Here is a 21,574-nt window from a genome sequence, read left to right on the forward strand (position 1 = left end):
CTTGTATATATCTGTATATTTTGTACTGACTGATCGAAATTTATTTATATTTCAAACATACTACAATTATAGACCGTGATGCGTGAGTCCAAAATGAATGACATCCATTCACATGGTGGGAGTTAGGTCTATTTGAATTATTTCAATTCAGTTTATCATTTTTTTTAATAAAATAAAGTGAAATTTTTGAAATAAAACAACAAGTATTAGTAAAATAATAATTTATTGTAATATTTGAAACAAAATAGCTTTTACTTTAATATTAACAATTATTTACTACTTTGATGTAAGTTAATGTCTAACCATTTTAGTTCGTAAATAGTCAATTATAATCACAAATAAACACGATCTAAAGGTAATCAACGTGATTAACAAGACCTTAACACAAAATTAAACTCAGTACATACCATAAAAAAATCAGAAGATAATATAAACTCACCTAAAACGACTTAAACTAAATTACACTAATTAATAAATGAACAGAGGCACAATGAAAACGGCTTAAACACTTAAATAAACACAAAGAAACTTAACGAACTTTAATGAAATACAAACGAATTTTGAAAGATGTATTATTTATTTAAAAATATATAAAATATTGTTTCCCCAACGACTATTCAAATAAGTAAGCGTGTAGAGCCACCTGGAGTAAGGCACATTCACAGAACTAAAATAGCAAAAAATTTTCAGGGTATAACAAAAATGATGTTGAAGTGTAGTAATAAAAAAAAATAAGACTATTAACAGTCTTTTCGCGTTTCACTTTTCGTATTTCGACGATTTGTTACCTGTATTTTATGGAATCCATAAAAAGTATTTACTTTTAATTATTTTAAAATAACTCATAAAAACCACTCGATTTAAATAAACACTCAAAACTTGTAATATAGATACCCATGCAGAAAAATTTTTGATGCAATTAACATAAGGTTTTATATTTAAAAGATTTTTTCAAGGACGAGATAAGATAATGCATTTTCAACCAAATCGACTAGATCAGGCTATAAATGGCAGAACTAAAAATTAAGAATTGGCTTAACTCTCCCTCAAACCATTCAACAATATTCAATATTGTTTGTTACAACGGCAGTCAAATTGTCTGTTAGTTTGTATTTCTCAAAAATTTCTCAAAAAGGGAAATACCAATTTATTTATTTTAAATGTTTCCTACCTACACGAATAGATAACACCAAAATATTTTTTTCTTAACTTTTTTTTTCCATTCGTACCATTATTCTTGCAGGTTGTTCATACACGACCATAAATATATGCTACAAATACCCAGAAAACTCACATACTCTTTTGTTTTTATTATAACCATGTTTTTGTTACTAAGAGTAACTTATTACTCTTCAGTGGACACTCAAGGGAATGATATACTGCTGTATAATAATATATACATTCATATACACCTATGTTTTTCCTAAAATGGCTTTCAAAACAAACACATACACAAAAAACTATGCAAACGATTCCACAAAGCTTTCAGTATCATATTCTTAAAAGAATTTTGAAGCTTTGAAGAGGGATCTATTTGAAATATGCAACAAGTATGATAAAACCCACTATTTGACTGAACCTAACGAAATTTTTTCACAGACAAAGAATAGGGCTGACTATAACGTCCCAAAGTTTTAGAAATTTTGACCATTTAAAACACGAGAAAAGTAACTAATGCCTTAGTTCTCAATTTTAATAATTTACGATAAAATTAATATCTCCTATATACGAGGTCCTACTTTTTTCTTTTTCTTTAATATCATAAAAAATAACGGGGATGCCAATGAATTTTATTTACATGCTTTGAATCGCGAATTTTTTGGCAGATTATCTCGCGGAATTAACGACCAAAAATTCTGCAACTTCGTGATCTTACAGCTAACATCATTCTGAGTCTGTGGAAAAATAGCTAGATCAAATCTGTCGACAAGTGCTTTTTGCTGGAAACACCTTAATTAAAATTTATTCGAAAAGTTATTTGGTCTTTATTGTGCACGCTATTGTTTTATATATATGATAAACAATCGAAAGACTGATGTTTAGAGTTAAAAAAAACAAGTGAAAACAAACAATTGCCTGAGTTCATTGTTGAAATACCATGTATTGACAGTGTTTATTACTCTGTCACATTACACATACATACATGTCACACACATATAACTGATATACCCATATAATACTACAATTTTCGCATAATATGCGCTCTCATGGGTAAACAGTGATGTATACGAAAAAAGGTTTCTGGCCAAAGTTGTTTATTTGTTTATAAGGAACATTTTTTACATTTAAACTTTGACCCAATTGACCTATGTTGCTCATTTACGAACTCGACCTCATTTTTTATGTCCTCAGCACGCTTTTATAAATTTCAGCTTGATATCTTTTTTCGTTTTTGAGTAATTGTGATGACAGACGGACAAACGACAGACGACAAACGACAGACGATCGATAGACGATAGACGATAGACGATAGACGACAGATAACAGACGACAGACAATCAGATAACCGGAAATGGACTATTTAGGTGATTTTTTGAACACCTATACCAAAATTTTGTTCATAGTATCAATATTTTTAAGCGTTACAAACATGAGACTAAACTTAGTATACCTTGGTATATTTTATATACATGGAATAATAATAAGATTTAACGCATTTCGAGCATTCTTCAATTTAATTAGCCCACTGCTATTTTATTGACGTATGTGTGCTTTGCCAAATTCAATATCTTCCATTCTATCATTATTTTTGATGAAATGAGAATAAAAGCTAAAAAACCTATTTTCCAGAGTAACAAAACCAAAAGGAAGAAGAAAATGTAGCATATAGAGAACAATTATACAATAAAATAAAATGAATATGTATAAGAGATATAATAATATACCTGCTTGCTTGTTGCTTGCTTCAATATAAATACCTTCGTTTACAAATACATGTACTATGTATGTACTAACAACATCAAATAATGCAAAAACGTTCTTTTCCTATTTCTACAACCGTTATTAAACATTTTCCTTTTTATGTAACTTTATGTAGTGAAAAACATACCTTATATTCATTTAGTTTTACCTATTTTATTTATTATAGTCCAACAGGCGTCAACAACAAGAAAGGCATTCAAACTAGGAGCCATGTTGATGTTCATACAAATCTGTCTCGTACTTATTTTCAAAGCTGCCATGCAATTATTTTACGGTATAAGTATTGCAGGAAAATGGTTTTAGCCTAAAAAAGCAATGGGAAAATGCCGTGAAAATTTTATTTATTTTTTCTTGGAAATATACAAGTTGATAGAATAATAATGGTTCAAACAAAAGTTGTTGTAAATACCTTCGTTTACAAATACATGTATGAATGTACTAACAACATCAAATAATGCAAAAACGTTCTTTTCCTATTTCTACAACCGTTATTAAACATTTTCCTTTTTATGTAACTTTATGTAGTGAAAAACATACCTTATATTCATTTAGTTTTACCTATTTTATTTATTATAGTCCAATAGGCGTCAACAACAAGAAAGGCATTCAAACTATGAGCCATGTTGATGTTCATACAAATCTGTCTCGTACTTATTTTCAAAGCTGCCATGCAATTATTTTACGGTATTGCAGGAAAATGGTTATGGCCTAAAAAAGCAATGGGAAAATGCCGTGAAAATTTTATTTATTTTTTCTTGGAAATATACAAATTGATAGAATAATAACGGTTCAAACAAAAGTTGTTGCTTCCAATATTATTAATGTTTTGGTTTTTTATACGATAGTAATAAAAAACTGTTAATGGTTGTTCCCAGTTGCGTAAACAATTCGAAAAAAATTCTTAAAGTGATACATCTCCATAATTAAAAAATTTTGAAAGAAACAAATTTTGGTTCATACATTTTTCTGAAAATGTCATTCTATTCGAGAAAATAAATAAAAGTTGAATTTTTCACTTCGTCTGGACCGGATGTACATTAAGTATTGTGTTACGGCAGAGAGTGTTTTGCAGTCAGTCACATTTAAAATACAGGTAGCGGCAGTTAGTCCTAAATTTATTAGTTGGGTTCTCAGCTCTCCAGTTATAACGAGCGTTATCGAAATCAAAACGAATTTCGCTTAATATATGGGATGATTAAATTGTTAGTTTTTAATTTGAAATAAAAACCAAACGGTATGAGATATTAATAATATGATTATTATTTTATTTTAAATATGGGATCGGGACATTTTTGTTTAAAAATAATTAGGTTCAGATGTATGCCTTTTCTATTAATTTTTGAGAATTGTGTTTTGTTCGCATGATAAATGAACATCACTCTTAACCTCACAGCGGCATCTTTGTTTATTCAGAAACCCATTTATTAAAAAAATCAACTATATCAATTTTTTCATGAAATGATAAATGTTCTTGTATCCCTCTAGACAGGTATTGCCGCAGTTGAAATTCAAAGGAACCACGTGTCTCTCTACAATAAACCCTCATAGTTTATGATATGGAGGTTATAATTGAATAGCATATTTGAAAAGGCAATGCAACTACATAGAAGCGTTCATTTAGATGAAATTATTTTAAAATAAAAATGCCATGATATAATTTTTAAAACATAATTAAAATAAAATTTATATCTTATACCGTTTTGTTTTAATTCAATTATAAAATGTATAATCTTTATTTGAACACTCCATAGATACAAATAATGACTTAAGACAACCCTACAAACTACGTGTAACTATAAATATTTGTTAAGAAATAAAATTTATGAAAAATAGTCAAAATAAAATCAAATTGAAATACATTATTCCTTTGTACTTTTACATTCACATGTATCATAGAATACAAAGAGGAAGAAACACACAAAAAAGGAATGTTTTATTTTATTTGTGTATTCTATTCACACTTTTTATTTTTATACATCGTAATATGCATACATACATACAACATGGATGTTGTTTGTTTTGGGAAGGGGGGCGAAAACTACTTCGAAAAAAAAAATTTAGTGTGCTCACGTCATATGGCCTCCATATACAAATTTATTATTCATTTGTAGGTGTATATTACTTGAAATTGTAGCGCTAATCTACTAAAGCTGTAGACAAAAATCAAATTTTCATTATATTTTTTTTGTCATTTCTAACGGTAGTTGTGGTAGGCTTGGTGGAGTGCTGGACTTCTAATCCATAGGTTTAGGGTTTAAAGTTCATGCAAGCCGGTCAATTTCAATTGAGCAACATAGGTCAATTGGGTCTTGCGCCTGTAGGACCCACCTTGTAAACCGTTAGAGATAGAACAAAAGTTTAAATATAAAAAATTTTCCTTATAAAATAAACAACTTTTGTTGAAAACATTTTTTCGTAAACCTCACTGTTTACCCGTGAGAGCGCAAATTATGCGCATATTGTATAGTATTATATGGGTATATCAGTTACATGAATATGTGTGACATGTATGTATGTGTAATGTGATAGAGTAATCATCACTGTCTATACATGGTATTTCAACAATTAACTCTGTCACTTGTTTGTTTTCACTTGTTTTACCTCTGCATTTAATTTAATAGAACATAATTTTATTTTCGTTTTAAGATTTTCATGAATATTGTTTTCAATTATATCCCACATGTTTTTTGTTTTTTAATTTTTAACTTTGCTTCGTACTAATAGCGATAAAACATTTCATTGCCATTTTTTCTTAAAAACAAACAATTTTTAAATTTTTAATCATAAATAAATTTTTTATTTCCAATACTTTTTTATTAGTTCCATTTTAAAATAAAAATAATAATAATAATAATATTACTGACATTGATAATTTGAAATCATTCAAGTAACTGTTTATGTTTTGAAATTAAATAGAACATTATCATTAATTTAGTTGAAAATTAGTCATAATTTTGTTATTGATTACACATTTGTAGTAGGGATAAAAATAATTACAAAAATAAGTAAAAAGTTGTTATCGTACAATAAATATACGTCTTCTTATTAATCAAACTGGTATATCCCCAGAATTGTGAGTCGACGTCATACCTTGTGAAACGCATTTGAGAATTGTGAACTAATTAATCTGTTTTTGTTTTGTTTTTTTTATTTATTTGTTTATATAAATGTTCTAATTGTTGAACCTACAAGTTTTTTGTATTCAGGGTCGGATTAACCGGGGTCCTTGCACAATATAACTGTCGGGACCAACAGCCGCAATAATATTTTTAGTCTCTGTAAATCAGTTTGACGCTTCCTGCGGTCCATATTCAACAAATTTATCATTTTCTCTGTTAACTTTTCTTTTTTCCCGGGGTCCCTTACCAATGCGAGAACCCTAGAGAGTTGCCCGCTTCACCTAATGCTTAGTCCGCCACTGGTATTAATCAACCAAACGCCTGAAATATAAAATTATATGATTTATTAGGCTACTTTAATAATATGGCTACTTTACTTTATTTTATATCATTAGGTTTGTAAACTATCGCTTAGATTAAAAGAATTCACACAAATGGAAGCATCATTGCATTGGGAGGAAAATCTAAGACTGAAAAACACACATTGGATTATTTTTTTAGGGTGAACGCAAATATCGTCTGTAGTTTTTTAAACACGTCAACTTTCCTTTTTTAAATACTTTTTTAAATGAGCCAATGTATTTTTAGCAAATTGTTCTTTGCTGTAACTTTGTAATGAAATGAAAATTTATTAAAGCAGCGGTGTAAGAAAAAAACTTATTGATCTATCCTGTAAAGAAATTACTAGCTCTTCGATAAATAAAATGAACTTGAGTACCAAAGAAAAATGAGTCTTTAATTGAGGTTTCTTTTCGCCCGGGTATACATTCAAAGAATGTAACAACATAAAACGTGCAATTAAATTGATACAAGGATTAACGAAAGGGTTAAAAAAGGATTTTGTTTGTAACAATTCAACTTCATTATTCAAACATTTCTATAAATTTGAAAACTGCCTGCTTTTTGAAGGTAAATTATTGTAATTAAAATTGGCGAAAAACACGAAATCGAACTAAGCTTACATTATCACTCCTCCAAATAACAGAAAAAAATTTTATGAAATTGCTTTCAAATTTAATCTACTTTGTGTATAGAGGTTAAGAAAAAACGAAGAAAATGGAAAAATGTTAATAGCAAACTCGGATTACATACACATATTCTATTCTAACACGTGTTTTGAGTATCATAACTATCATTGAAGGATGAGAAGCTAGTCACATTTATATGATACCTACTCTACGTATATTTGCATTTCATAACATACGAGAACTAACAACTATATATCTGGGGTTTCTTTTAAAATCCGTGTGTGAATATTTACACTTTAGTATGGGTTTGACATAATATAGTTCTATATGTTAATATTTAAAAGATGGCTGAGAGTTATATAGTCTCACTGCAAAATGACGGCATTTTATTCCTTGGAAAAGATACCAAAAAAATCGTTGGTGATAAATTAAATCCCAAAAATCATTTAATTTTCAGGCATATCTAAGCCGGTAAAAATCGAATAATTTACATTCTAATATGATTATTTCAATGTCAGCTTATAAATATATTCAATTTTTGTCCTATTCGAACGCCAAAGCAGAACGATATTATTGGATAATTAAAATCTGGAAAATATGACAATCCCTGGTATACCCACAATCGAACCAGTTGTTAGCGAAGTTTTATAGCTTCATTTGAAATTTGGTAGTTATAAACTCCCCGAATATAGTCGAGATTGAAAACAAAAGTAACACCAAAAATGAGAACTATAACTTTAAACCTTAAATGGACTAATTAGGTGACACCTATACCAAAATTGTGTTCCTAGCATCAATATTTTTAAGCGTTACAAACTTGGGACTAAACTAAATATGCTTGGTATATTTCATATTCATGGTATAATCATTTCGATATGTCCCATCCCGTTTAGTTTTTATTAAAAATTTACGAGCAGTATATACCATTAATTTTCAACGATATTTCTGTCTAGTTATAAATATTTATCTTATCAATCAATTGCATTTATATTACATTTATTAAATGTAGAGATAATCTGAAGATTAATAGTTATATGCAGTATACATAACTGATCATTAAACTGGTCTTGGATAAAAATTTTATTATTGAAAAGAATGTGACTTAACAAACATACGAATCCATTAAACGCAATTAGACAGCATTTTTCAATAACTTTATTAAAGTAATGGTTTCATTTCAATTACATGTTAACCATTGTTTTATTAAATGAAGCGTAAGTATACAAAAGACGTATATTGCATAGAAACGATATTATTAAAATTATTTTCTTTATTCTTAAGGACGTACATGCGTCAACGATATTAGTAGAGAAATAGAAAACAAAATGATAATGCGATAGTTTTAATGATTTTCTATGATTTAAGACAGGAAAAATAACCTGTTATCGAATGAATTTCATTGAATTTTAAGTTTAAAAAGTGACTAAAAGTAAGGTTTAACATGGGACTAAATGGAAAATATAAATCGATATTTTTCAAAAATTGTATCGATAACTATACTTGAAACTTTTACCAGTTAATATTTAAACTTTTAATATAATTTTAAAAAAATTTTGTATTTTCTATTAATTTAAAATTCTTTAAAATTTTCATACTGTTTCCCTATGAACGCACATAGCAAAACAGGTTCATGCATGAACGTCCTTATTGTGGATTAAGTTCTTTAGACATTTGATACCAATATAGATATAAAATCTGTAATGAATACCACATGACTTTCTTTTACTCTTATAAACCATTCAAAATGAATTCTGGAATAGTCTAAATTCATTCGACATTAAAAATATCGTCTCTCAAATATTGTCGAAATTTCAAACAAGTGTACCTCCGAGTAAAAAAGTTCTCGAATGTAGTTTGTTGTCTTTGAATTTGAAAGCGAAAATTTTGTATCATTTTACATCGCTTTGTGTATTGAAAGTCATAAGATTTCGAATGCATGCATGATAAGCTTGAAAATGAAGCGTGAATCATGGAATTTGATAAAGAAATAATCTATACGTAATAAGGTATAGGCAGAAAAGAACATGTTGGAGGAATGATATACTTATAAGGACTTACATTCTATTGGATACGTCAGAAATGAAAATAATTATCAATCACAGGTTTAAGTATCCGTATAAATAAAAAAACATCAAAATTATTGTACTTTCCTTTTGCTATTTCCCTCCTAAGATTTTCGAAAGCTCCAGACCGGCATCGGAAAATAACGCTAAGAGAAAATTTCGATGTTTTTTTTTTTTTTTTATTTTATATCTGGAAATTTTATTATTATTCAAAACAAAATACAAAATTTCTTGGATATGTTCAGACTTTTATAATCTTTTCATTATTGAGAATATTTAAATTTTTTTGCTTACATAATCAACTTATCAAAATTGGTGACCTAAGTAGGGGTCATTTGCTTTTTATTTCAATATATATAAATTAATATTGTAGATTGTAGTACAAGAGGTATCGTAGTGTATTGTAGTTACACCATGATGTTAACACAGTCTAATTAAAAAAAAAAATAAAATCTTATCACCAGACTGTGTCTCTGACTCAACTGTTAAAACCGAAGTTAAAAAAATTTCAAAAACAAAAATTTTAATCTGAATTATATTGTAAACATTCACTCGTGTTTATTTGTAAACATTCAATTATGATTTCCTAAAAGTTTATTGTGACCCCGGCCCCGTAACGACCTGTAGTACGTCTATTAATTCAGCACTATTATGCATGTATATAAAGTGTTGTGAATTTTCTTTGAGTGCAGTATCAAGTTAACTACTTTTAAAATACTAATAACAATTATTTCTTCAATAAACTACTCATAACAATATTTACTTCACTCATTTGTTTTTTGTCTTTTCTGAATTATAAGGTAAGTACTAATTTTTTATTATCATTTTTTATCTTTCCAAATATTGTCTCAAACTCGAATCGTTCCAAATCTAACAATCTAAATAACTTGAGCAAGTTTTTTTTCATATTTAAACCATTGTGAATGTACTATAGTAGTAAATTAGTTTAAATTTTAGCATCTTTTTACGTTATTTCGAAATAGTCCATTCAAAGTTCACAAGTAAAATTTACGCATCGTATGTTGATTTGTTTAATTGGATAATTAAGGTGCTATTCGTGGGTTCATAGTCATTAATGAGCTTCTCTTCTGCGATGTAGTTTACTATAGTGACTGCGTTTCTTTTAAGAAAAAAGTCTTTAAGATATCATATGTTGTTAGCCCAACTAAGTATCTTTAATAAATTTCTTCTCAGTTATAAGCGGCTTTATTCCAAGAAAACCTCTTCACACAAAAAATTTTCTCTCTTTTACCGTTTATTTTGTGTTTTGTTATACTGAGAAATGGCTCGTTGCTATAAAAACTAACGCAAATGTCCTGAGTGAAATATTCTTATCAAATGTTGTAAAATACTTAAGTACTAATGGCCAAGTGCTCTGAAGTAATTCTAGGTATTCTAGCGGTATTTAAAATACTGCTTTCTATCTATTTTGTTGAAGCATAAACATTCACAAAATATTGATAGAACGTTTTCAAAGTGATTGCCTGAAGCAAAGTTGCAAAAATGCCCACTTACTTAGTTATCCTTTCTAAATTTAAAGCAAAAATTATATGTAGAGCAAAGATAATCAACGCAAATCCACTAAAATAGTATTTTAATTACAGATCCACGGTCAAAAAATGATTCTACACTCAAGAAAATTTCTTGCGAATCACATATTAATGTTCATTATGATGCTACAAATAATATTTAGTCAAATGCCGATGAGTACGGGATTTATTGTACCTCAAACTATCTCTAAAGCGAAATCAGATATTTCAGTGGAAACTTTTCAAAATTATTCACAAGAAGATGTCGATACTACCAACAGGAAGCTTTGTATCTTGGAAATGGTATTTGGAAACTCAAAAAGCCCTAATCAACAGTGTGATGATTTAAAATCAATTTCAGTAAGCGAGATTATCAAAGAAGCTTATCTTTACAGTAATGATGAATTGGAAAATATCGATAAAATTCTAAAATTTATTGAAACTCAACCGTCCAAAGATATTAAGGACATAGCTTACAATGTTTTATACCAAGAAGTGTTGGATCACTATATGTTAGAAAAATTAGAGACAACCCAAACGAATTTATGTCTTTTGGAAATAATAATCGGGAAAAAGCAAGAAGCCATTGGACATTTTGAAGAAATGAATCCAACATCGGTAGCTCGATTAGTAGAATACGCTATTAACTTTAATGGTACAACGCTACCTCAGTTTGGTGATTTCCTTAATTTTATTGTACATAAACCAGAAATATCTAATATTGAACATAATATATTAATTATTTCCATGGAAATTGGCTATGAAATGGCTTATAAAAAATGGGGCCCAAAGAGTTTAGTTTTCGCTGCAATAAACCTTATAGAAGTTGGTGTAAAACTACGTTCCACAAAAATTGAATCATTTTATTTTAATAAGCTGCAAAACTTATGGGCGAAGGTAATTGTTTTCTACTGTGGTGCTCTTAAACAACATCGTCCTGTAAGATTTACCAATCTGAAAGATTACTCTTCACATTTACCTGAAATGAGTGATAAAATAAAAAAATTCGAGAACTATTTCCTGGATATTTTGCTTCCTTCTGTACGTAGAGTTTTAAATAAAGAAGGTGTCGAAAACAATGTTGATATGTTTCTCAAATGTGTGCCAGCAACTATTCCAGTCATTGAACCAGGTGCGATCATATATTCAACTATATTCGATGAAATGGCTAAGCAAAATTTGTTATATACTAATAACTTCATAACGAAATTTGCATATTATATTAAAAACTACATGGAAGCACCCAATTATTCACATATTTTAGAACAATTTAAGGAAGTATTTGAAGATTTAAAAAATAACATACCTGACTGGGCACAAAAATTGATTTGGAGTGGTGATAAATGTAAATTGGAAAACCGTAAATGGGATCAATATTTGTCCGTATGTGGTGAACTTGGCTGTAATACAACTAGCATAGATGGCCACATGGTGTTTTCGTCTCAAATAGATACCTTACAAGAATCAACGGAGGTACAAAGTCAATGGAAATTTGAAACCAACAATCAGGGTACTTCTTTTACTATTAAAAATGTTGCTTCTGGAGAGTATTTATATCCTGGTTCAAATTTGGCTGATGAAAAAAGTCACCCAGTTTTTACTTCGAGTTCTGAAATCCCAAACATTGAATCATTATGGAATATAACAGCATCTAGTAATGGGAGTTATATTACTTTACAAAATACTCATAATAATGAATATTTATATGTTGGCGGTCTTTATGAAAAGGATCCGCTTAAACGGAAAGTATTTACTCAAAGATCAGGGTCACCAACACAGGCAATGCCTCAAGAAAATGAATGGAAATTAATTTGTTGATAAGATTTTTGTGATATACATTTTATTTTTGTGTTACATGTTTACAATTTTTTTATTCAATAAATTATTAATTTTGCTTTTTGTACTTATATGAATTTTTTTTCTTTGATCTTAAGACTTCAATTTCCAAATTTAGACTAGTCATGATGACGAAAAGTCATACGTCTGTAGTAGAAAACAACAACTCTCAATTTGAAACTGTATCGATAACCTCTGGCTTTTCGGGTTAACGATGTAACATCTAAACTGTCGAGCTTTGCGAAGGCTGTTTCTCTTCCTTCCTGCCTTTTTGTTTTGAAGTTTTTACTTTGAATTGTTTATCAACATTTATGAATGTTAGATACAATCATAACCCATAAGCTCTCAGAATTATTTTTGATTGAAAAAAGGTGCAGAATCGATATTGATCGCAGATTTCTATCTAAATTAAACTTGACTAAACAAAAGTTATTATATATTGACTGCAGTATGGCCCGATCCAGTAGGGGAGAGCGGGCCAACCACCGGAAGCGGCAAAAATGTGGGCCGGCAAATCCTTTATATACAGTTATCTCGATTATAGGGACTCTATATCGACCCAGGTTTTTCCGAAGACTGGGATTGTATAGAAAAATTCATTCTAATTTATAAATAAAATAAAACACTGCCTATAAGACATTTACACTTGAATGTCTTTTTTTAGCTGACATATGCTTGAAACTCGAAAAAGCAATATCGATGTTTTATCGATAAAAAAGCTTAAAGCAATAAGTATTGGATGTGTATAGGCGCAAATCTTACGCAGGCATTAAATTTGACCTTAAACTTAACCTTGTATGTACGTGATTACGAGTGATTAAACTATGCTTAATTTGTTTTATACAAATCATGATAATTATTATTAAATGAAGTATGACTTTTAAATACGAACAATGCAGTATTTTTGTCTTTTTTACAAGAAAAATTAAAAAAAAATAAAATTAAAAAAATGTTGACCTAATTTTTTAAGCGATCAGTTGTCATTCCATTTAAAAAACAATTTTAAATTTTCTTGATATTTAACACGGTGAAAAGTTGCTATTTTGGAAATATTATTATCTATTTTACCAAATTTTTTATTTCTTTTTGTTTAGTAACTTCAAATAAGCCACTTGAAAACAAGAAGTTTTAGCATTGAAGCGTTTTATAAGAAACTAGCATGATACCTGCCCGCTTCGCTGGGCTTAAGAGTAGAGACCATTGCGTTATAACACTCGAAATAGGGATAGGGATTGTTTAACACGAGTAAAAGTATATGTAGGTACAGCTTTCAATTTTTTTTAATATTGAAAATAGTTATAATGCATAAAGTATATCAGAAAGCCCAAGTTTTACCAGAAGGCATAAATTGTATCTCGTTATCTATTTTACCGAAATCTTCAATTTATGCTTTGGAATTATGTTTATAGATGCCGCAATGAAATGTCAAGCGAAGAAATGTTTTTTCATATATTTATAAATTATAGCCCATGTATTATTTTGATATATAAGCTATATTATTGTAAAATTTCACTAAAATCCATTTGGTTGCTTTTGTTTTTCAAGCCGTTTAAAAGGAATCCACGATTAAAGGTGAGGGAGAAGGTTGACTACTTATGTGCTTTAAGAATTCGGTAAAACATTTACGAAAAAGTTTACCGTTTACAGTGAAACCCATGTATGCTTTTCCCCTACTATCACAAACCAAATCCCTTCTACCAAAAAATTTAGTAGTTATCCGTAAGCAATAAAATTTATCGCTTCATAATTAAATAATTGCACATTCCAAAATTATTATAAAATTATTGCGCGTATATTCGTTGTCGATAAATAATAAAATCCATCCGGGTGCTTTACTCTTTATAGAACTCGATGACTCGAACGAGAATGGCATGTGGACAAACTTATCTTGTGTCTCTTAGAATTTTGGGATTATCTTGACTGTCGTCATATTGGATCCACATACCATTTCTATACGAGATACAACAGTGTCCAATTTCCTGAAAGTTTCGTGTCTTGATTTTCTACATCGATAAAGTATGCAATATTTGCATATATCAAATAACATTCTTAAACAATACATTTTATTGTTCACGGATACCTTCAATGATGTCTGCGCACCTGCGTTCTTGATTATCGAATTGACCAGTTTTCGAAATTATTGATTATTATTGATTACTTATATTATCTCAAAGATACAGAAATTAACAAAATAAATCGACCTCAAAAATGGGTAAATCTGCCGGATGTTTTTAGTCATATATCGACAACAATATTTGGAATGTGCAATTTTTTTAATTATGAAACAATAAATTTTGTGAAAAATTATTCCTGCTAAACGGCTTGAGCAACTAAATCGGAAATAGAGCAACTTATTATCACATAAATAGCACTAAATTTTTTGGGTAGAACGGAATTGGTTTGTGGTAGTAGGGAAAGGGTATACGTAGGTTTCACGTAGATTTTCTCGTAAATTTTTTGCCGGATTCTTAAGGCACATAAATAGCAACTAATTTCCATGTATTCACTTTTTGGTTTTGTTCTGGCATTGCGATTTGAGGAGGCTAGCGTGATATTAACCCCCCACCTTTAATCGTTGATTTATTCTAAACGGCTTGAGCATAAAAATTGGAAATAGAGCAACTAATTAGCACATAAATAGCACTTAATTTAAATTTTTTGGGTTGAGCCGATTTGGTTTGTGATGGGTGTGAGGGTATTGGGGGTGCTAAAGTGACATATGGGTATGTTTTATTAACTAAAAAGTAACAAAATAAAATTAGAAAAAATCAATTGACGTTGGGTTTCGACCTGACGACCCCCTGCAAAAAAACATACATACAACACCACAACACAGATGATATTTATAAAGTAAATAAAGATAAGCTCCTTTAAATAAGATCGTGATCTGGGTCGAGATACTAAGATAAATTTTTAAATTATTGAATTGTCATTGCATCTTTATATGTTTTCCAATTGGTTAATCGGACACTTAGAAGTGAGTCATAATTAACTTGTAAGACTTTATTACATTATTTGTTAGTTCTAACCTTAATTTCTTGGATTTGTTCAGACTTTTATAATATTCTTTATACTGCGAATATTTTTGTATATACAAACATACATATATGTACTAGATTCGCGTATTTTTATGCTAAATTATTTTATGAGACTCGATTATTGTTATCACAATCCATAATAGTTGAAATATTCGAAATAATAAGATGTTTTTTGTTTATTTTAAATCTGGAAATTTTATTATTATTTAAAACAAAATTTCTTGGATATGTTCAGATTTTTATAATCTTTTCATTATTGAGAATATTTAAATATTTTTACTTACATAATGAAATTATCATTATTAGCGACCTCAGTAGGGGTCATTTGCTTTTTATTCAATTATATATAAATTAATATTGTAGTACAGGAGGCAAAAACTGTACGAGACTTTTTTTTAAGAAAATACGATTTTCTTTTTACTTTATGATCATTTTGTTTTGTGGAATATAATCTTCTAAAAGCACAAAATAGATAGTTGTTTTGATTTTTGATTGATTTTTCGGCCATGTTGATTTAAGAAAATTATATTCCCATTCTTTATTATCTGGACTTCCACCACGAATGCACCGGCTTAATTATTTAAATGTCGCCCTATTAGCTCAGTTGGTTAAGGCGTAACCAACTCCGTCCGCGTTATCCTTAAGGTAGCGGGTTCGATTCCCGCCGTCGCAACAAAATTAATTTAATTAATAGTTGTGATGGGCTGGTGTAATGCATGGTATATGCATGAAGGAAGTGCACTCAGTCTCTGAATTTGAGGAGCTGATAAATGAAATTATCGGCGGATAGGTAGTAAAACACATATATGGTATCACAATGGGCTCTACAGCCTAAGTGTGTCCTTCGTGGACAGCCAATATAACCTAACCTAACCTAACCTGGTTATTAAAATCATTTCAGGCGTTTGGGCTTCGTAATGGAATTGACTTAATTATTTACCATTCCCTTAATTAATTAAATGCATTGTCTTAACATTAAATATTTGAAAGAAATTAAAGAAGAATTTATGTGACTCACAAAGAGTTTGAAACAATTTTGAAAAATGTTTTTAAAAAATGTGGTATTTCATAAAAAATTTCGATGAAAATTTTTTCGTTTTCTATTATTCTATCGATATCTTTCATGGATTTAGATGCGCGATCATATTTACAAAAAATATATTAATATCTTTAAGTTCATTTCATCAAGCTAAAATTCATTAACCATACCTACATCGAAGCTAAAGCTTCGGAAATTTTCTAACTATAATTTTTCCCTCAGTACTGTATTTTACATTTAAACATTACTTAAAAACAACCAATGTTTAAATCCAATAAACGTTTATAACGAAGAAAAAGTGTCGCAGATTCTTGGACTAAGTTTTATTGTAAATATTATTTATTATATTCCCAGTGCAAAACTTACTAATTGTTCGGTTGATCTTTTACTTTTTACAAACAATTTTCAGAAATCAAGTCACAGGCGTAACCAGAATGTTTTATTATATCAAGAAATAATTAATATTCTACAAATCACGAAAAAATTTTGATAGCAGGCTCGAGGGATACAAACCTTAAAATATGAGGTGTTTGATGTTGAGCCCCCTTCCTCGTTTTGATGTGAAAAGTTCCTTAGGTACGTTGAGAACTTTTTTGGGTGAACGAAAAACATGGAACTCGCATCAGCGTCACATTCAAAATAACGGTTTTCACCATATTATCTAATACCGGTTGTGCCACGCAATCATTACAAGCCATATATGTATAATTATGAATAAAGATTTCATAATAATTATGAATAAAGGTTTCATAATGGTTATTGGTTCTCACCCGATCGCTGAAGTTAAGCAACATTAGGCACACTTAATTCTAGGATGGGTGGGCGCTTGAAAACAGTTTTTTTTTCTTATTATTTATAATAGTTTTTTATACACTCGTTAATAATTTCAATTTACAAATTATGAAATCTTAATTAAAAGTATTGATACTATAATAACTTAAAAAAGAAAAAGAAAAACGAAATTATTTTACGAAGTTTTAAGGTTTTTTACTTCCGTCGACAGTCTCCATGACTGACTATCTTTTTTATATCTAAATATTATATTTTTTGCTTTTTTCGTGGCACAGTCACTCTACTTATATGAATCCAGAGAGTTAAAAGCCAACTTATGATGATAGTGTAAAGGACTTTTAAAGGTGCCGAAGATTTTTTTCATATTGCTATTTCAGTGCAATTATGATGTACAACCAAATTGAAAGAAGGCCTTTATTAACTCACTCGTCGAATTCCCACCTATCTGGTTATTTGACACTTATTTTTCAAATGAACACTTTAATTAAAATCTTTTCAACATACTGTGCTTATGACTCAACTGTTAAAAAAAAGTTTAAAAAATTTTATAATAATAATAATCATCACTCGTGTTTATATGTAAACATTCAATTATAATTTCCTAAAATTGTATTGTGACCCCGTAACGACCTGTAGTACGTCTATTTATTTAGCATTATCATGCATGTATATAAAGTGTTGTGAATTTTCTTTGAGTGCAGTATCAAGTTAACTACTTTTAAAATACTAATAACAATTATTTCTTTATTAAACTACTTATAACAATATTTACTATACTAATTTGTTTTTTTTTGTCATTTCCGAAAATATCTATAAGGTGAGTACTATTTTTATTATTATTTGAAATCTTTCAATGAATTGTCTCAAATTCGAATAGGTCCAAATCTAACAATCTTAATAACCTTAACAAATTCGTTAGCATTTTCTAAATAACGTTAGCAACGTTAGAACTTCTCTTCTGCGGTGTAGAAATTCGAAAAGGCTCAAATTTACAAACCTAAATAACGTTTTTCTTTCATATTCAGACCATATTCAATATGTCGGAACAGTTTCTTAGTCTATATTTAAGCAAATTTATTACTCGAAATAGTCTTGTATCTTCGAATTTTCATATAATTCGAACAAAAACTTAGGTTTAAACTACAAAATTCACCACAAAAATGTTTAAATGTTAATATGTTAAAATTGAAAATTTTTTTTATAATCGTTGGTTCATGGTTTTTAATGTCCTTCTATTCTGTGATGTAGGTTATCCAAATACCTGCGTTTCGTTTAAGAAAAAATTTTTTAAAAGTGTTTTAAGAAACCACAAATCTTACTTTAAAGATAACGCTATTAGATTTCTTACGAGTATTATTTACTTATATATTATTTAGGATTATAAGATGAAACAACTTAAACAAGCATAATAGATCTTTCGGATAAGTTCCAATATTCATTAGCACCACTGAGTATCTGCAATATATTTCTCCCAAGTTTCTTTAGTCCAAAAGAAGCTCTTTATAAAAAACTTTGCTATTCACGCTTTTACTGTTTATTTTGTGTTATGCTGATAAGTAACTCGATTTATAAAATGAAGTACCTGTAACCAATCTCACCACTTTGCTAACATTTCATTAACTGTTGAGAATATTCATTTAATCAAGTTCGGAATATGAGGAGTTTTATGAAAACAAACAAAAATATCCTTAGAGACGTATTTTTTTCAAAATATTGTAAAATACTTTAGTTGTGATGGCCAAGTGATCTGAAATACTTTTTCTAACGGTATTTTCTTATTCCATTCATTTATTTATCCTTTCTACTATTTATAAAATAAGCATGACAAATCGTGCTAAATCAAGTTGGATAATAATTGTTTTTCTTTCAGATCCACGGTAAACAAATATGATTCTACCCACAAGAAAATATCTTGAAAACCACATATTAATATTCGTAATGGTGCTACAAATATTATTTAGTCAAATGCCTGTGAGTACGGGATTTATTGTACCTCAAACTATCTCTAAAGCGGAATCAGATATTTCAACGGAAACTTATTCACAACAAGATGTAGATACTACCAACAGAAAAATTTGTATTTTGGAAAAGGTATTTGGAGACTCAAAAAGCCCTAATCTACAATGTGATGACTTATCATTAATTTCATTAAGCGAGATTATAAAAGAAGCTTATCATTACAGTAATGATGAATTGGAAAATATCGACCAAATTCTAAAATTTATTGAAAGGCAACCGACCAAAGATATTAAGGACTTGGCTTACAATGTTTTATACCAAGCAGTGTTGGATCACTATATGTTAGAAAAATTAGAGACAACCCGAACAAATTTATGTCTTTTGGAAATAATAATCGGCAAAAAGCAAGAAGCCATTGGACATTTTGAAGAAATGAATCCAACATCGGTAGCTCAACTAGTAGAATACGCTATTAACTTTAATGATACAATACTACCTCAGTTTGGAGATTTCCTTCATTTTATTGTACATAAACCAGAAATATCTAATATTGAGCATAACATATTAATTATTTCCTTGGAAATTGGCTATGAAAAGGCTATTAAAAAATGGGGCCCGAGTATTTTAACTTTCGCTGCAATAAACCTTATAGAAGTTGGTGTAAAACTACGTTCCACAAAAATAGAATCATTTTATTTCAACAAGCTGCAAAAATTATGGGCGAAGATAATTGTTACCTACTGTGGTTTTCTTAAACAACATGATCATGTTATATTTAAAAATCTGAAAGATTACTCTTCACATTTACCTGAAATGAGTGATAAAATAAAAAAATTCGAGAACTATTTCCTGGATATTTTGCTTCCTTCTGTACGTAGAGTTTTAAATAAAGAAGGTGTAGAAAACAATGTTGATATGTTTCTCAAATGTGTGCCAATAACTATTCCAGTCATTGAACCAGGTGCGATCTTATATTCAACTATATTCGATGAAATGGCAAAGCAAAATTTGTTATATACTAATAACTTCATAACGAGATTTGCATACTATATTAAAAACTACATGGAAGCACCAAATTATTCACATATTTTAGAACAATTTAAGGAAGTATTTGAAGATTTAAAAAATAACATACCTCACTGGGCACAAAAATTGATTTGGAGTGGTGATAAATGTAAATTGGAAAACCGTAAATGGGATCAATATTTGTCTGCATGTGGTGAACTTGGTTGTAATACAACGAGCGTAGATGGTCACGTGGTATTTTCGTCTCAAATAGATGCCTTACAAGATTCAACCGAAGTACAAAGTCAATGGAAATTTGAAACTAACAATCAGGGTACTTCTTTTACTATTAAAAATGTTGCTTCAGGAGAGTATTTATATCCTGGTTCAAATTTGGCTGATGAAAAAAGTCACCCAGTTTTTACTTCGAATTCTGAAATCCCAAACATTGAATCATTATGGAATATAACAGCACCTAGTAATGGGAGTTTTATTACTTTACAAAATACTCATAATAATGAATATTTATATGTTGGCGGTCTTTATGAATCAGATCAGCTTAAACGGAAAGTATTCACTCAAAGATCAGGGTCACCAACACAGGCAATGCCTCGAGAAAATGAATGGAAATTAATTTGTTGATAAGATTTTTGTGATATATATTTTATTTTTTGTTTCATGTTTACAATTTTTTTATTTAATAAATTTTTCCTTTTGTTTTTTGTACATATATTTTTTTTTCTTTAGTCTTAAGACTCCAAACTCCAAATTTAGACTATTCATGATTACAAAAAGTCATAAATCTGTAGTAGAAAAAAACATCTCTCAAGTGGAAACTGCATCGATAACCTCTGGCTTTCCGAGTTAACGATGTAACATCTAAACTGTCAAGATTTGCGAAGCCTGGGTCTCTTCCTTGATGTTTTATATTTTTTGCTTTGAATTTTTTAAACAACATTTATGAATGTTAGATACAATCATAACTCATTAGCTGTCAGAATTATTTTTGATTGAAAAAAAGGACAGAATCGATATTGATCGCAGATTTCAATCTAAATTGAAATGAGTAAGCAAACATTAGTATAACTGTCTATTGACTGCAGTATGACCCGATTCAAGAGGGACGAGCCCGAATTTTGATGACGTCATCCAGTTCATAAATTCGATTTTTTCAATAAAACAGGCAATTTTGATCCGACCTTATTGGAATTTTTTTTGAAACCCACTAATTTTGGGTCATTCTTTTCAGCTGTGATGTCAGTTTTTCGCTAGTTATCACTTATGTGCTTAATTCCGAAACCAGA

At 29.2% G+C, this 21,574-nt stretch overlaps 2 protein-coding genes across 3 annotated transcripts; both read left to right on the plus strand.

The window, feature by feature from the left end:
* Nucleotides 1-9,757: 9,757 nt before the first annotated feature.
* LOC123297310 lies at nucleotides 9,758-20,997 on the plus strand. Of its 2 annotated transcripts, XM_044878919.1 has the most exons (3): nucleotides 9,758-9,865; nucleotides 16,639-16,650; nucleotides 19,176-20,997. In XM_044878919.1, the coding sequence occupies exon 3, from the start codon at nucleotides 19,194-19,196 to the stop codon at nucleotides 20,910-20,912; it is 1,719 nt and encodes a 572-aa protein (XP_044734854.1). In that variant the 5' UTR covers nucleotides 9,758-9,865; nucleotides 16,639-16,650; nucleotides 19,176-19,193; the 3' UTR covers nucleotides 20,913-20,997. The 2 variants fall into 2 exon arrangements, with proteins under 2 accessions (XP_044734854.1, XP_044734855.1); XM_044878920.1 differs by lacking the exons at nucleotides 9,758-9,865; nucleotides 16,639-16,650 and adding an exon at nucleotides 18,107-18,123.
* On the plus strand, nucleotides 9,770-12,508 carry LOC123297309. Its single transcript, XM_044878918.1, has 2 exons — nucleotides 9,770-9,872; nucleotides 10,677-12,508. Exon 2 carries the CDS (start codon nucleotides 10,692-10,694, stop codon nucleotides 12,417-12,419), a length of 1,728 nt encoding a protein of 575 aa, XP_044734853.1. The 5' UTR covers nucleotides 9,770-9,872; nucleotides 10,677-10,691; the 3' UTR covers nucleotides 12,420-12,508.
* Nucleotides 20,998-21,574: the final 577 nt, after the last annotated feature.

The sequence above is a fragment of the Chrysoperla carnea genome, chromosome 4 (assembly GCF_905475395.1).
Source record: "Chrysoperla carnea chromosome 4, inChrCarn1.1, whole genome shotgun sequence".
Lineage (NCBI taxonomy): Eukaryota > Metazoa > Arthropoda > Insecta > Neuroptera > Chrysopidae > Chrysoperla > Chrysoperla carnea.